This window comes from Spinacia oleracea, chromosome 5 (genome assembly GCF_020520425.1).
Source record: "Spinacia oleracea cultivar Varoflay chromosome 5, BTI_SOV_V1, whole genome shotgun sequence".
Lineage (NCBI taxonomy): Eukaryota > Viridiplantae > Streptophyta > Magnoliopsida > Caryophyllales > Amaranthaceae > Spinacia > Spinacia oleracea.
The window spans coordinates 38,656,688-38,673,026 of record NC_079491.1 but is presented as its reverse complement, the minus strand read 5'-3'; the positions used below and the strand labels follow the sequence as shown (position 1 = coordinate 38,673,026).

The following is a 16,339-nucleotide window of genomic DNA, read 5'->3' as shown; positions in this document are numbered from 1 at the left end:
CAACTCAAACCCAAGCTCAAAATAATGTGCCATTATATCGAGATCTTAAACAGAAAATATTCACCGTTCCGAATATGACTCACCCTAGTCATTCAATAAAAAACCGTTTCAAAATTACCTAGCTTGGATCAACCCATACAACAAAATTAACCGTTTTAACCCAACCTATTCATGAATGAATGTAGCTAAACCCGACCCATAAACCTAATAAAATCGCTCCACGAAATGGGTGTCGAATTTAAACACTCCTAGATAGGGACCATAGACTCAAAGGGATTAAACAAGTCTCTTAATATGACCCGAAAGAAACATAAAGAACCCAATCATTTATCTGTTAAACGGGTCGGTCGGGTAGGGTTGTAAAAAATTATTTTCGGGTTTTTTCGGGTTGAATCGGGTCAGTCACTTTCAGGTTCGGATTTACAAATTCTTGTTCAAGACCCAGAACTTTCGGGTTTGGGTCGACCCACGGGTTAAGAGATTTTAAAATGCACATTATATTTTCATTAATTTAGGTGATAAATATATAAAATATGGGCACAAATTAACAAATTTTCCTACACAAGTGTATATTTAGTCAAATTCAACTATAAAATGACGTATAATTCAAATTAAAATCATATAACACACAACAATAGTAAAAACAACGTGTTTATTATGCTTAAATTTTCTCATAATCTCATTTATTACTATAAATATAATGATTTTCAATCGACCGGGTCCAAAACGAATTCGTTCGGGTTTTGACCCGTTACTTTTTGGATCGCTCGAATTCGGATAAAATTAGGTTACGGATTATAAAATCTTGTTCAAGATCCATTCTTTTTTGATCGGGTTGTAGGCGATTTTCGAGTTGAGTCGATTTTTAACCGGTCTACGAAAGGGTCAAAGAGTCACCAACTAAACTCTTTCTTTTTCCCATCTCTCTTGACAAATAAAAGACCAAAGCTCTTCGGATCGGAAAAATCACCTGAGATGGATAACCGGCGTAAAGAGACGGTGTCCGTTACGGCGGATACAGAGGAGCTGAGAGAGAAAGGGGAGCCGAGAGAGAAAGAGGCGGCGGTAGAAGAAGAGGAAGAAGAAGAAGTGAGCGAAAGTGGAAGCGATTACACGTCGGAAGACGAAGGAAAGGATGATTACAGGAGAGGAGGTTATCATGCCGTGAGAATTGGCGATTCCTTCAAAAATGGAGCTTACGTTGTCCAGAGCAAGCTTGGTTGGGGCCATTTCTCCACCGTCTGGCTAGCTTGGGACACCAATCACTCGGTATTCTCTCACCTCCATTTTTGTTTTTTCCATTCGATTTCCTTTTCGATTGAAAAATTAATTTAGTATTTTTGATCTGGATTGTTCATGTTTGATTTTGAACTAATTTTTCGTTTTTGTTGGTTTATTTATTTGTGGAAGCTTGCATTACCTTATTGTACATGTTATTGTAGGGATTATTGTATGCATTTTCGATTGTCTAGTTAAGGACGTTTTCTCTTATCCTTCTTTTACTTTTTTATGATTATGAATGATTTTTGGACACACTTGAAATCATGTAGCGATTATAGCAAACACAGTTGAGTGAGGGGTGTAGAGAAAACGTGAGGTACCTGCATAAAATTTGATTGATGCACTTCGTTTGTGTTACCTTCTCTTCCGTCTTTCGCCTTTCTCGTGAAATAATGAACTCTACCGGTATAAGGTGATGGAAGTAAAAGGAAGTTTAGTGTGAAAAGGAAAGAGGAAAGAAGTAGCCGAATTTTTTAATTTTGTTATTCCCTATTGGTATTTAAAAGGAAAGAGGAAATGACGAAAGGAGATGTAATGGACTAAATCAAAATGACACTTAAAACCTCTTCGCTTCCTTTCCATGAAGTAGAAGATGGTCGTCCCGTTGTCGTCCCGTTATCGCTTTTTGGTCAATTGGAAATAACCTCTCTGTAATCCCAGGGGTAAGGTTGCGTACACCCGACCCCCCCTTACCCCGCTTCATGCGGGAACCTCTTTGAGGCAATGGGGTAATGATAATGATTCCCTATTGGTATTTCATTTTTTGAACTTGAGTCGTCTTGATTCTCGCTGATGGATAATACTGTTGAAGGAAGGGTGTGCTGGGGACCTTTTAGGTTTCTTTTGAAATGTTTCTGTAAGTTTCTTGGGATGTTTGTTATGTTCTGATTTCCATTCCTCTCGTTTACGGGATTCTTGTGTGTTAAACACTCGAAATTTATAGAGAATGCTTGTTAGAGATTTACGTTGTGCTGTTTTTTGCTTGTCTTTGTTTTGATGTTTTATTTTGCTCTTATGAATTAGCGATATGTAGCGTTGAAAGTGCAAAAGAGTGCGCAACATTACACTGAAGCGGCAATGGATGAGATAACGATATTGAAACAGATTGCTGACGGTGACCCAGATGATAAGAAGTGTGTAGTGAAGCTTCTAGATCATTTCAAACATTCCGGTCCAAATGGACAGCATGTGTGTATGGTGTTTGAGTATTTGGGGGACAATCTTTTGACATTAATCAAGTATTCTGACTATCGTGGGATGCCTATGGATAAGGTGAAGGAGATATGCTATCATATTCTAGTTGGCTTGGATTATTTGCATAAGCAGCTGTCTATCATACACACTGATTTAAAGCCGGAAAACATATTACTATTGTCGGTGATAGACTCGTCTAAGGACCCTAGAAAAACTGGTGCTCCTCTGGTTCTTCCTAATAGCAAAGACAAAACCCTTTACGAGTCTAGCAGTACAAAGGAAAGTAAAGTGTCGAATGGCGATTTGACAAAGAATCAGAAGAAAAAGATCCGGAGGAAGGCGAAACGTGCAGCTCAAGGGTGTGCAGGGAAGGAAGCTGCTGCTGACTCCGAGCAAGATCCTGAAACCTCAGGTGGAGTATAGTTCTCATCATAGTAAAAATTTCATATAGGGATTGTGTCGTAGTCCAAATGAATGTTTCTAACATTGTGGATAGATATCAGATGTTGATGGTGTGAAGAGAACAAGTGGTGGAAGTTCAGTCCATAAGAGAGGGAGCCGATCAACTAGACGGAAACTTTTGGAGTCTGTGGACCTCAAGTGCAAATTGGTTGACTTTGGCAATGCTTGCTGGACTTACAAACAGTTTACAAATGATATTCAGACTAGGCAGTATAGGTGTCCTGAAGTGATCCTTGGATCAAAATATTCTACCTATGCTGACTTGTGGTCCTTTGCGTGCATTTGTTTTGAGCTTGCAACTGGTGATGTTCTGTTTGATCCTCATAGTGGTGACAATTATGACAGAGATGAGGTATGGTGCTTTTTGTAGTTCATGTTATTACATCTTTGTTGCTTCATCAATTACGACTGCTAGTTATTCTTTATACGGAGTAGTCTGTTGTAGTCTTAGTTTTAAAAGGTGCGTGGCACCAGTGGCGGACCCAGGACTTTGGGTCAGGGGTGGCACACAAATTTTTTTATTGGTGCGAGGGGATTTTTTGGGGTGGGCTAATATAGTCCAAATATGAAGGTGGAAAAAAAAAAGAGCTAGAGACAACAAATGGAATTATTAGGAAAGGAAATAAAGGAAATGAAACAAATAATATGAAATAGACAATTGATGGCCATGATTTATTTTAGTGTAGTCCAATTAAATTTAAAGATGGAAAAATAAAAGCAGAAAATGTTTCAATTTGGTGTAGAATTAACTAAAAAAACTAAATAGACAACCAAAGAATTGGGTAGAAAAAACGAATTAAAAAGAAAAGAAACAAATAAGTTCATAAATGAACCAAAACTGTCATTACTGGGTCTCGAACTCCTGATTTGTGGGCAATATCAATCAAGGAAAATATACCCTCCTTGACCACTACAACACAATCATATTATGTGTTTACTTAGTGCAGTTTTTGTATATAGCCATTTTCCGTTTTTTCTTTTTGCAAAATTTCAGTCTTTTTTTGTTTTTCCGGGGGTGGCACGTGCCCCCCCGGCCCCAACGTGGGTCCGCCAATGCGTGGCACACTAAGGCGCAAAAGTCCCTGGAGGCTGGGCGCAAGGTGAAGGCGCGCGCCTTTCACGGGCAAGGCGCTTATATATATATATATATATATATATATATATATATATATATATATATATATATATATATTTGTGGTATTTATTTTCTGTAGAAAATCAGAATACTATTACTTGCCGTCACAAAGGGGTAAAATAGTAATTATAGTAAATTAAAAGCTTTTTTGAGAAGAAAAAAGTCAGGGACTAAGGTTGGTTTTTTAGTCACTGACTCTTTATTTAGATTCTCAAAAGAGGTGCACCACCCCTTACATAAGACAATTACTTTAAATAAAAAGGAAGGGGTTTACATGTCCTGTTGTTGTCTGAAAGAGATGAGAAAAAAGGGAGAAAATTTGGGGTTTTCTCTCTCTTTTCATTATAGTAATTCTAACCGTTGAGAAGCCATTAAAGTCCTGTGGTTTTGGCCTTTTAAATAAAAAATCTTATACCGTAAGGCGTTGTCCCTTGAGATTGGGAAAAGGCGCATAAGGCGCGTGCCTTTTGTAGGTGCCTCAGCCTGTCTCGGCTAAGGCACCCAAGACCCGGCCTTGAGCCTAGGCACACGTTTTTTGAAACTAAAGTTGTAGTGAGGTCACTCTCCTCCTATTGAGTACTTAGGATGATGTCATAGACCTTATTTTGATAGATGAAATGAAATGTTAAGCAAGGTGGGAACTAGAGACTTTTGTAGAGATACCAATTTCTATTAATAAACTTTTCATTTTGTACTTTTGAGGTTTGGTGAAGCACTACCCTCACTACCTCTCCTCTCTTAGTCCTCTTCCTTTCTTAGGACTATTTGGTTAAACTTTAAAGTGATTTGATTAATTTTCCTTGCTTGAGATTGTTTAAACAGGAGCTTTCATAATTGTCACTCTAAAAGTCAAATTAGTTCTTTCTCCTTTCTCAAAGTTATTTCTGGTGGTGTCCCATCCTATGTGAGTGTTTTAAAAATAAGTTATTGATCGTGGATTCGTGGTTATGACTTATAACCACCAACTTTAGGATGATCTTCTGACTTCAGCTATACAACAACAACAACAACAAAGCCTTAGTCCCAAAATGATTTGGGCTTGGGCTTGGCTAACATGAATCGTCGTAGAAGATTGTCATTGTCACCAATCAAACCAGAAAGGAGCAGGAAGTAAAAAGAAAAAACAAGGAAGAGAAAGTGAATTAATGAAAATAAGATAAGAGAAAAATGTATATATATATATATATATATATATATATATATATATATATATATATATATATATATATATATATATATATATATATATATATATATATATATATATTATAGAAGAAATATATGTAAGAGATAATAAAAAATAAGTAAAGTTTAAAATAAATGAATACGTAAAATAAGTACATTTCAAAATAGCATGTGAAATTAAATTTTTTTGAAAGAACTTTAAAAATAAAAAAAAAGTTAAAAAAAATAGAGAAAATCAGAAACATTGAAGCTGTATGAGTCAAATGAAGTCATCAATGTATATTCTCTCCCTCCACTCTGTCCTATCCAACGCCATATTTTTCTCAATCCCAAGAAAGCTCATATCATGTTCAATCACCTTCCTCCAAATTTTCAGACTTCAGCTATGCAAGACTTAATTCTTTCTTGGCAGGGTGGTAGGGCCGTAGCTTGCTTGGTACGGGACACTGACAGATATGGTGGGAAGTGCATGTATAACCACAAAACACCTTCCCCAAGCGTCATAGGCTTCAGGAAATGTCTTGTACTCCGGGATGTTCCGGATGTGAGCGTGCTATGTTTTTCAAACTTGGGTACTTATATTATATAGACCTGTACGTTTCCATATTCCAGGTTTCGAACTCGGTGATTTGATAAAAAGTTCCATGTTATTGGTCATCATGAAGAGTGAAGTGTCGATACCCATACCCATGTCATAGTGTTGAACATCTAATCCAGGTATCTGAGGTGAAAGGAAGAGTCTGATTAATTTTGTGTTTGTATTGGACTATGTGTTGAACTACCATGCGTTTTCAGCCTTCAATAACTTTAAAAAAGAAAAAAAAAGTTAGGAATACTGGAATACCAAAATCTCATCTCTTCTTTGCTAATCTGCGATTCTCATCAGATCTCTCTCTTCCAACATGTGGGGGATTGTTAAAATACATATACACCCTCCGTCTTAAAATTATAGTTCCGTTTTCTATTTCGAGCGTCCCAAATTTATAGTCCTGTTTCCTTATTTGGACATTACTTTTCCCACTTTCCCATACGATATTCCACTTTTCCCACTTTCCCACTTTCCCATACACTTTCCCACTTTCCCATACACTATATTACACTTTTCTTAAAACCCGTGATTTTAATCAAACAAGACTATAATTTTTTGGGACGGAGGGGAGTATAAGAGAATGTGGCAAGAAGGTTTGATTTGGATGAGAATGATGTCTGGTTCTTGTTGGAAAGTGCTTCGGTAGGTAAATAAGAAGTCAGGTTTATGCGGAAAGAGAATGTTAATAGAAATATAAAGAGGGTAAAGATCTTTAAAGAGAGAGGGATTAGCTTTTTTTTGTTTTTTATCTTATCTTTAAAATAAAATTTTAAAACTTTGTTTTCATATTCTTTTTAAAGCATGAGAAGTACTTCCTTCGTTCTCTTTTACTTGCAACATTTTAACTTTCCAGATGCATTACTTTAACCATTGATATCTTAATTATCAATAAGTTAAAATGAAGAAAAAAATGATAATTTGAAAATATATATTGAGACAAATCTAACAACACCCAGCATGACTATGTTTTTCCTTATATATTGATCACCAAAAAGAAAGTTTGTGAATAGTACAAAAAGTCAAACTGTTGCGAATAAAAAAGAACGGAGGAAGTATGTTCTAAAATGTTTATGTAGAAAATATTTAGTAAAATTTGTGTATTTTGTCTTTTTAATAACTGTTTTTGCATTTCCTATTTTTTCTTTCATGTACTCCAATCTCGCCCAGATTGATATTAGAAAATTTGATATTGTAGTCTTGTATTTGTTTTATGTAAATCTGACCGTGGTGGAATGACTACCTGGTTCTCCTTACTGAAGCAGTGCTCAATTCAGTTTTTCTTCGAGTGGTGTTTAACCTCTTTGATCCAGTGTTTTTAAATAATTCTTAGGTAGCCTCTCCTGTAACTGTTTTACTACTTTCAATCAATTACTGTGGATTATCAGTTTCTTCTACCCTCTCTAGTGCTATCTTCAGCCTACCTCTAGTGCCCGGTCAGCTTACAGCTACTCTGGTAAATTGTCTTTATAAGTCCCTAATTTGATATATAAAAGAAAATTGATGACCAACGTGGAAAAAAGTATGGAAAGCAAGCACCATAACAAGTTTATGCAAGTTTCAGGATTTTCTTTCACAGTTGGTAAACGTTAGAATTAACAAGATTCTTAAATATCCCTTTTTTGGAAAATTCTGTCATAATTTATTTTCACACGTGAAAGCATCCCGAATGTCTTATTAGATTAAGTGTTTGTCTTGGTTTGCATTACGGTGTAGACTTTAGTTTCTCATTTACATTATAAAGGAATGTAGTTTTCTTCCTGGTTGGATGTGAGAATAATGTGAGATACATTTACAGATTTGTTATTCAAAATTGAAAGGGTATTTTACAGCTATACTAAGGTTTTGGATATTTAATAAAATATCCAAAATTGAAAGGGTGGTTAAAATTATTCAAAACTATTTTGGATATTTAATAAAATACTAAGGTTTTGGATATTTAATAAAATATCCAAAATTGGAAGGGTTGTTAAAATTATTCAAAAAATTTTAAAATTATATAAAATACGGGTTTTTCATGAACTACCCCAAAGGTTTTGGCGTAATACCAAATACCCCTCACAAATGACTTAATACCCAAAATACTCTTACCAATGACACGCCGTTAATCCTCCGTTAGCCTAGTTTTCAAATTGACCAAATACCCCTATTTTAATACTTATTTCACCAAATACCCCAATTCTGAAACTTAATTTACCAAATACCCATAACTTAAAATTACCATGTTGATGCTCAACGGCTAGTTTTTGTGTTTGAAAATTAGTCGTTGCTTATTGTTTGCTTATAAATACCCATTTTCTGACTTTTTATTGTAGTTTTCCTATTGTTTTGTTAATTTCATATCATTTTTGTCATGAGTTTTCTTTCAAAATCATCATTCACACCAACGAGTCCACATATATAAGAGTTCCAAACAAATTATGTTATTGTGGGAGGAAATTTGCAATCCGAAGCTCCGATACAACACTCAATCCACAAAGCTACAAGTTTGACAAAGAATTGGAGTCAGGTTTGACAAAGTAGCAAGCATGGAGCCTCAACACTTAATTGAGTATGTCAAACAGGAACTTGAGCTCAAAAGTGCAGAATCCATGTTTTCCTACTGTACTCCTTGTGATGGTGGAACGTATGAGGTGAGAGATGGCCATGTACACTTCCAATTAAGTTAGACACTAGGACCTAGCTGTGTATGTGGAGTATGACAGGTCTTTGGAGTGCCTTGCAAACATGGTTTGAGGGTGATTTACAACCAGAGACTTAACCCTTATAAACAGACATATGCAAAACATATGCACCCAATGCCGGACCCCACCATAAAGATTTGGTGGCTGTTTTTTTCAAGGGTGCTGCTTATAAACAGACATATGCAGAACATATGCACCCAATGCCGGACCCCACTCAGTGGCCCGAGTTACTTCTCACCATTAACCCTCCTTGGATCAAGAGTAGAGCCTTTGTGGATTGAGTGTTGTATCGGAGCTTTAGATGAAAATTTCCTCCCACAATAATAGAATTTGTTTGGGACTCTTACCTATGTGTACTCATTGGGTGTGGGTGATGATTTTGAAAGAAACTCATGACAAAAATAATATGAAATTAACAGAATAATAGGAAAACTACAATAAACAGTCAGAAAAGGGGTATTTATAAGCAAACAATAAGCAACGACTAATTTTCAAACACAAAAACTAGCCGTTGAGCACATAGAAAAAAATGCGGATGCGGTCGCGTTTGCGGTGACGGTCGCGTTATCCCGGAAACCGCTTGTAACGGAAGAATAGAACGGATCGCGGCTGATGCGGTGTGAATTTTTTGTAAAAAACCACATTAACATGTCTAAGCCTTATTATTACATTTTTAGTCTAAAAAGTATTATATCAACACAATATAACCAAATCTATCTTAATATAAGCGAGTATTATATTTTGTGAACAAATAAACACACGAAATATCATGTTTCATAAACTACATAACTAATTACAAAAATATTTTTGGTGAATTTATGTAAAAAAATGGTGTAACAGAGAAAAAAAAGGTCTAACGTGGGGAGTCAACGTTACGCAATGGACAACGCGAGGAGAAAGAGGTGATTTTTGTCAAACCGTAACGTAACGGGTTTTCGCGGAACGGCAAATCCAAAATAGGTTACAGAACAACCGTTACGTAACGGAACGACCGAGTTTTAATTCCATGGTTAAGCATCAAAATGGTTATTTGAAGTTATGGTTATTTGGTGAATTAAGTTTCAGAATAGGGGCATTTGGTGAAACAAGTATTAAAATAAGGGTATTTGGTAAATTTTAAAATTAGGCTAACTGAGGACTAACGGCGTTGTTTTGGGTATTAAGTTATTTGTGAGGGGCATTTGGTGAATTTTTGAAAGTCGAGGGGCATTTGTTGAATTACGCCAAAACTCAGGGGTATTTCATGAAAAAACCGTATAAAATATCCAAAATTATTCAAAATTGAAAGGGTAGTTAAAATTTTACAACCGTACGCAACCTTACCCCTGCAATTTCAACTATGTTCTACCCACTATCTCAGCCTCTAACATTGAGGACCTTATCCAGAATTTACTTACTGCGCACCCAATGGGATGATCTTTTTAAATCTTTTTGAAAGAAAACCTAACTTATATTGTGTGTGCAGTTTGTTCTTCTCACCTCTTACACGTAGTTAGCTGTATGTGCTAGGCTCACTTTATATTTTCATAGTGGGTTTACCTTCTTTTGGGCAATTTATTGAACTTGTAACTCCTGTACAAAATTCACACTGTGCAATGATGGGACAGAACTCTTGGAGAAGAGAAGAAAGGTAAAAGAAAGTAAGAATGAAGACTAGGGAAATATTAGGCGCAAGAAGGTAGGGAAGTGGAAACTTTTGTTATCATGTACAAAGGAATTGTGTTATGATTGGAAATCAACATTCTTAAAAAGAGGCAGGGATTACGATGTCAGTTTAATTATTTAATGAAGTGTTTGAAATTGGTATGCTCATACTTGAAAGTTGCTTAGGTTGTTTCTCCCAGGATTCTACTTCCTATGCCTGCCATGCATGTGAATTAGGTTTTGAAATTTGGTTCTCACATGCCATCTAGTATTGAAGAATTATTATGAGTTGCATCCTAGCTATATTTTGATGGGATTGTAAGCTGCAGGATTAAATTACCTAGGAGCTCTTTTGGAAATGGGGAAAGAGTAGTCTCTTTACTAGATAATTTCTGTAAATTGTTTCTGAATGAGGTTTGGGTAAACCAGAACTATTCTTATGTAGTTGCAGTACTCCATTCATTCCCTATTTTTGACATCTTCTATTGGGTTCTTTTTTTTTGAAAAAAATATTTAGAAAAATTTGATGTGTTACTTTTTGTCGGGATTAAGTATCAATGCAAAATCATGTTGCTTGGTAGAGTAGGCAACTTGGGTTGTTGACATATAGTATATTAGTATACACAGCTAGCAGGTTTCTTGTTGTCGTCAGTCGGGCAGTTCTGCTTTCCTTTGTCTTGGCAAGTAAAGAAAATTTTATTACCAAATGACAATAAGCATAATTCTGTTGCACATCTATCTCAAATAACAGAACAAAACACTGGGCTCTTAGGGGGCGTTTGTTCACGTTTGTTTGGTTAAGCTAGTGGAATGGAATCACTTGCATAGCGTATCAAACGTTTTCCTATCTTACAGAAAATAAGTAGGGCAATAATATTATCATTGCAGATTTTTTATTTTTAAAAGAAGATTTCACTTCCTAACATTTTATTTTTATTACTCGTATATTAAATTACTCCTTTATAATTTAAATGCAAAACATAGTTAAAACAGTTCACTACGAAATACAAATCAAAATTTATGAAATTATAGTTTCCATTTGCAAAGGAGAGAGAAAATTTGAGAAACCAATTAAAAAAGAAAGAGCAAGTGAGCTGGTCACGTAAGCTAGGAGGCAAGAGATAATTCATTAGTCATTCAAGGAGAGTAATGTCAATTGTTACCGCTGAGGAATCCAAGGTAACAAGTGAGGAGGATCTGTTATCCTTGAGTAACGGATGGAATACTAATGTTGTCATACCAAACAACAAGTAACATATTTGCTTATCTTATCCCGTTTCCAAGCATCAAAACAGCCTAACCAAACATGCTCTTAATGTGTCATTACGTCTTAACACCACCTTCTAGGAAAGGCTGTGAAAAGACACTTCATCTGCAGCACACCTACAATTACACTCCAACCGAAGCAAAACACAATTATTAGCCCAACTTATCAGCAACTTTCTTTGTGTGTCTGTGGCTCTGACTGCTACTTTGAAAAAGACTTCTCTTAACGCTTCAAAAGGAGAATTACAAGTTCCCTTCCCATCTTAGCATTTTTTTAAATCCAGAATGATAAATGCACTCTACAAAGAACATTAAGTACAGCTTGTGCTTGTCTCCAGATCTCCTTCCAAATTTTACAGCCCATACCTGCAGGCCTTCTCTGGAGTTGCAGCAGATTCAGAACTTCAAACCAAATAGTATCAGAGAAAGAGCACAGAAAAAATAAGTGCTGAACACTTTCTGCATCAGTATTGCACAAAGAACAGATATTGATATTAGCCAGTCTCCATTCCTATAACCTGTTAGTTGGAGTTCTGGTTTCTTTATGCTGTTTGTTTGTGCACCAATTTAGGAAATCTCAAAAAAATGAATAAATTATGTCCCAATTCCACTCTCTTGTATTTCGTGGCATAATTTAGAATAAACAATATCTGCAAATCAAACCAAAAATGCTAAATATGTATTATGCACCAGACTAGCTTTTGAAAAAGTGAATTGAACTATTAATATATTGTCGTGAACATTATTGTTTGTCTTCTTTCCTGTGTTTTACTCAGTGTTAACCGGCTCGTGGTACGTGGCCTCGAACCGCGAACCGGTTCGTTGTGGTTCGCGAACCGGATCGCCGGAGGTGACAAACTTGACTTGAAACCCTAGATCTACAATTGAAGCACTTAGATAAAGTCGCGAAGCTCAAAAGCATAGGGTTTTTACTCGCCTGAGTTGTGCGAGAACACCGGTGCGTTTGCGGAAAAAATGGTGTTCGCATATGTATGGTGTAAGGAGGGAGAGGAGATATGGAGGCTGCGGGTATAACACTGTAACAGGGATGAAGAATTGAAGACAAACCTTTTTTACCATTTACTTATATTTTTTAAAAATAAATAAATCTGGCCCACTATTCACCTTCTGCCTTTCCTTTTTCTTTTTCTGTGCACCTTTTCCTTATAAAAACACATTTCCCACCTTACTCTTTAGAGATAAGATGTTTGATATTTTTGTGGCGTGTTTTGAAGGGGGAAATTAACTATTTTGAAGATGTATGCAACTTTTTTTTTCTTAAGCATCCCGCTTGGGGGGTAGTGGGAGGGAAACTCTGGAGTCTTTGGCTAGAATTAATCCCTCATCTTGAGGAAGGGAAGTAAAAGGTCTATCTCTCTTGATTCTTGCTTAAAATTGTCTGGGGAGGGTGTTTGTTTTGTGTGATTTTCATGCACCTTTTGGTCCTTGGAGATGGTTTCTAACTTAACTTACAGTAGCTTCCGCTGATGTACTGTTGTGGTTGTCCATTGATTACGTTTTTTTTTGGGTTTCAGAAATTCCTAGTTCAGGGATGTTTTACTTTTGTAGCTGTTCGTTAATATTATTATTTTACTTAAAAAGATAAGTCGCTGATAAAAAATATCTCATTAGCATGGACATGTATGACCTGAGAGGTCTAAAGTGTGTTGTTTTATTTATTTATTTTCTTTGGTTCACCTTTTGTTGTACATTGCTTCTTTCGCTTCCCTTTTTTTAGCAGCAGTCAATTCTTTTGCTTGTAAGAGACTGCTAATACTCATTCTTGTTGTTACCTTGCAATAAAATGTAGTCTTATATATCTTAAAAATCTTATCTTTTGCATTAGTACTTCTCATAAAAAGGGGGAATATGAGACTTAATTATATTTATTTTGAGTTCATCCAATTTACTTAAATTCTTCAAAAGAAAAAAAAATACACAAGTTCTCTTACTAAATTAGGGGAAAGTTAATGTGGCTTGCTGCCTTGTGGCCTCCTATTGAGTGACTAAGGATTGATTCTAGTTCTACCGGATGATTGCAATTGTATTTAAGTGTTTTTTGCCGAAAATGGCTATGATGAATTTCTTAAGCATAATTTCAGTCTCATCGTGGCCTCAATCATAGTATTTGTGTTGTCGGGGTGGCCTTTTTAATCCTAAAAAACCGTTGGAAAACCTGTTTCAGTGATGTATCAGGGTTACGTCCGACCTATGTTACTCGGAGTCTCGGACTCTGATACCTGTGTTTGACTTGGGGTCTAACTTGTACTAGTGTCAGACTCAACTATTTGAAGAGAACGTTCTTTGTCCAAATTGATAGGTACTTTAACAGAAGTGAAATGTTTGATCAAACATAGCTTCCAATCGTCAGATGCTTGATTAGATGCTTAATTGATAAAATTCGAGATTAAAGAAGTTTAGCATCTTTTAGGTGGCCACTTTTCTGTCAATCTAGTTGATATTGGTGGGGTAAGAAAGCATTGCAGTTTTTACAGTGATGCATTTTGATTTCTTACTGGATATGTGATGGGAATTATAATTGCATCTGGGTACTGGTGTGATGCCTGTTGTCTATTTTTTACTCCCTTTAATTCATCTAATGAATAGAGCTTCATAAAGAACAATTAATTGACTCAATTTTCTTCAGGATCACCTAGCCCTGATGATGGAGCTCATGGGAATGATGCCACGCAAGGTTAGAATATATAATACCTACTTTCAAGGAAAATTTCATGTACTTCCTCTGTTCTGTTTTAGTTGCAACCTTTACTGTTCACCTCAATTTTTGAATGCAAGTAGAAATGCAGTGGAGTAAATTACATACATGTCTCATTTTTAGATATGATTAGGAAAACTATGAGTTACTGGGTATGGATAAGGGTAGTTTGGTAAAATTAAGTGGGTAAAGTTACCAAAAGTAGAAAGGTTGCAACTAAAAAGAAACGGCCGAAAATAGAAATGTTGCAACTAAAGGAAATATATTCTAAGCTGTGAAATCATTATCAATCATTTCCAGATTGCGTTAGGGGGTCGTTATTCTCGGGACTTCTTCAACAGATATGGAGACTTGCGACATATTCGCCGGCTTCGATTCTGGCCATTAAACAAGGTTCTTGTGGAGAAGTACGAGTTCAATGAAAAAGATGCAAATGATCTGGCAGAATTTCTAATTCCAATTCTTGATTTTGTCCCTGACAAGCGTCCCTCTGCTGGTGAATGCCTTTCACATCCGTGGATTGCTGGAGGCCTTACTGGTCTAAAGGCTTCTCCACCTGAAAGCCAAGAAGTTGATGTTACTATTACAGATAAAAAGAAGAAAGAAAAGGATGAAAGAGAAGCAATGGAGAAAGGCATGGGGAGTATTGCTATCACTATAGACTCAAAGCCAAGCAAACAACCTCTTTCTTCTCCTAAACCTTCAAAAGCAGCTGTAATTGGTTCATCCAGGTAGGAAACTACTCTGTGCTGGAGCAAAACATTCTCAAAATCTAACCTAAATTTCTTCGTACCATGTTCTGCTTCTACTCTACACAATTTTCTCTCGTGCGATCTGATGTTGGGTGGGATGGTATGGGATTGGATGCATTCTTTTTGTTATTCACCGGAGCTGTGGCTCCAATAGAAAGGTCCTCAATCGATTCTGAAATTTGTTGGACAGTTGTTGCCCGGCTTCTGTTTTGTACGATCAAGGCTAACCTCTTCTAATGCTGTCTTGTTGATACCTTGTCGATTGTGCAAAGAATCAATGTACTATATCGCGACCTACCTTATTCATTTGTTAATGATATTGATCTTAATTTTGTCTCCTGTTGCTTTGGTTTAAAAGGCATGGTTTTGGCTTAAGACCACACACATCGTTGTAATACATTGTTAACTGGATTAATTGCCTTTCTACTTTCTAGTAGTCCCGGTCTTTTCCTTTCTGTCTTTGATATCAACCTCAGAAGTTACGAAGTACTAGTATTTAACTAGTGTACCTCAACAAACATAAGCTATTTTAGGCAATTTGTGCTAAATAAGTTCTTTTCAGCAAAAATAAGTTTAAGAAAAATAAATTACGTTTAAATAAGTTAATTTTAGTTAAATTTAAGTGGGATTAATAAAAGAAAATCGGTCAAAAATTGGATTAATATTACCAAATTTTTCTATTATTTGATATTGTTGCTAACTTTTTTAAAATAACATTATTTCTATTTGTTATAATAAATCAATATTAATACTACTTATCAAAAGGAAAAAATTTAAAGTTGTAAAGCTACGTCAACATAAACAGAAAACCAAAAAAATGCCATGGAAAGAAAGTGTAATTACTGCAATACTTGCTGTTGGGTTGGTAAAGAAGGAAAAGGGAGAATAAAAAAATAACCACAATTATCCTTCCCCCACACATATCTCTTGCACCAAGCTTTGACATTGGGTCACATATGTGACCCATGGCAAGTGCAGCAACAATTTGACAGTAATATCTGATGTGGCAAAAAATAGCTGGACATTGTTTCCCAATGATAGCTTGACACGTGCCTTTCATAATGCCAAATCAACGAACAATCAAGTTGTCTTGCCAATGTGGAACCATTCAATACTACTCTTACACGTTTTCCAAACATTGTAGAGTAATCACTTATTAATTGGCCCAAGGCCCAACAAAAACTATGTATCACATCCGATGTCACACTTGTCATTCCAAGAATGATCAGCCAATCATAGGCTTTCTCCATTAGGGTTTCCCCTAGTTTAAAGCCTTATAAATACACCCATTTTTCAGGGAAAAAGGGGGCGGGTTTTCTTTCTCCTCAATAGATTACACATTACAAAGCAACATAGCTCTGCCTTCTCTCTAAACCTTCCCTATTTTCTCTCTCTAGACATTACTTTCCCTCTCCAACAAATACTTAGTTAAGC

The 16,339-nt window shown here is 35.9% G+C and overlaps 1 protein-coding gene across 1 annotated transcript; it reads left to right on the top strand.

The window, feature by feature from the left end:
- Positions 1–892: 892 nt before the first annotated feature.
- LOC110778945 (uncharacterized) lies at positions 893–15,341 on the top strand. The gene is made up of 5 exons (XM_021983474.2): positions 893–1,269; positions 2,305–2,887; positions 2,979–3,289; positions 14,085–14,132; positions 14,454–15,341. The coding sequence occupies exons 1-5, from the start codon at positions 976–978 to the stop codon at positions 14,886–14,888; spliced, it is 1,671 nt and encodes a 556-aa protein (XP_021839166.1). The 5' UTR covers positions 893–975; the 3' UTR covers positions 14,889–15,341.
- The last annotated feature ends 998 nt before the right edge of the window (positions 15,342–16,339 follow it).

Excerpts from the sequence above, each read along its gene's own strand:
- LOC110778945 (XM_021983474.2), top strand. The coding sequence starts at position 976 with ATGGATAACCGGCGTAAAGAGACGGTGTCCGTTACGGCGGATACAGAG. Across the intron at positions 1,270-2,304 it reads CTTGGGACACCAATCACTCG|CGATATGTAGCGTTGAAAGT; the intron begins GTATTCTCTCAC and ends CTTATGAATTAG. Across the intron at positions 3,290-14,084 it reads ACAATTATGACAGAGATGAG|GATCACCTAGCCCTGATGAT; the intron begins GTATGGTGCTTT and ends AATTTTCTTCAG.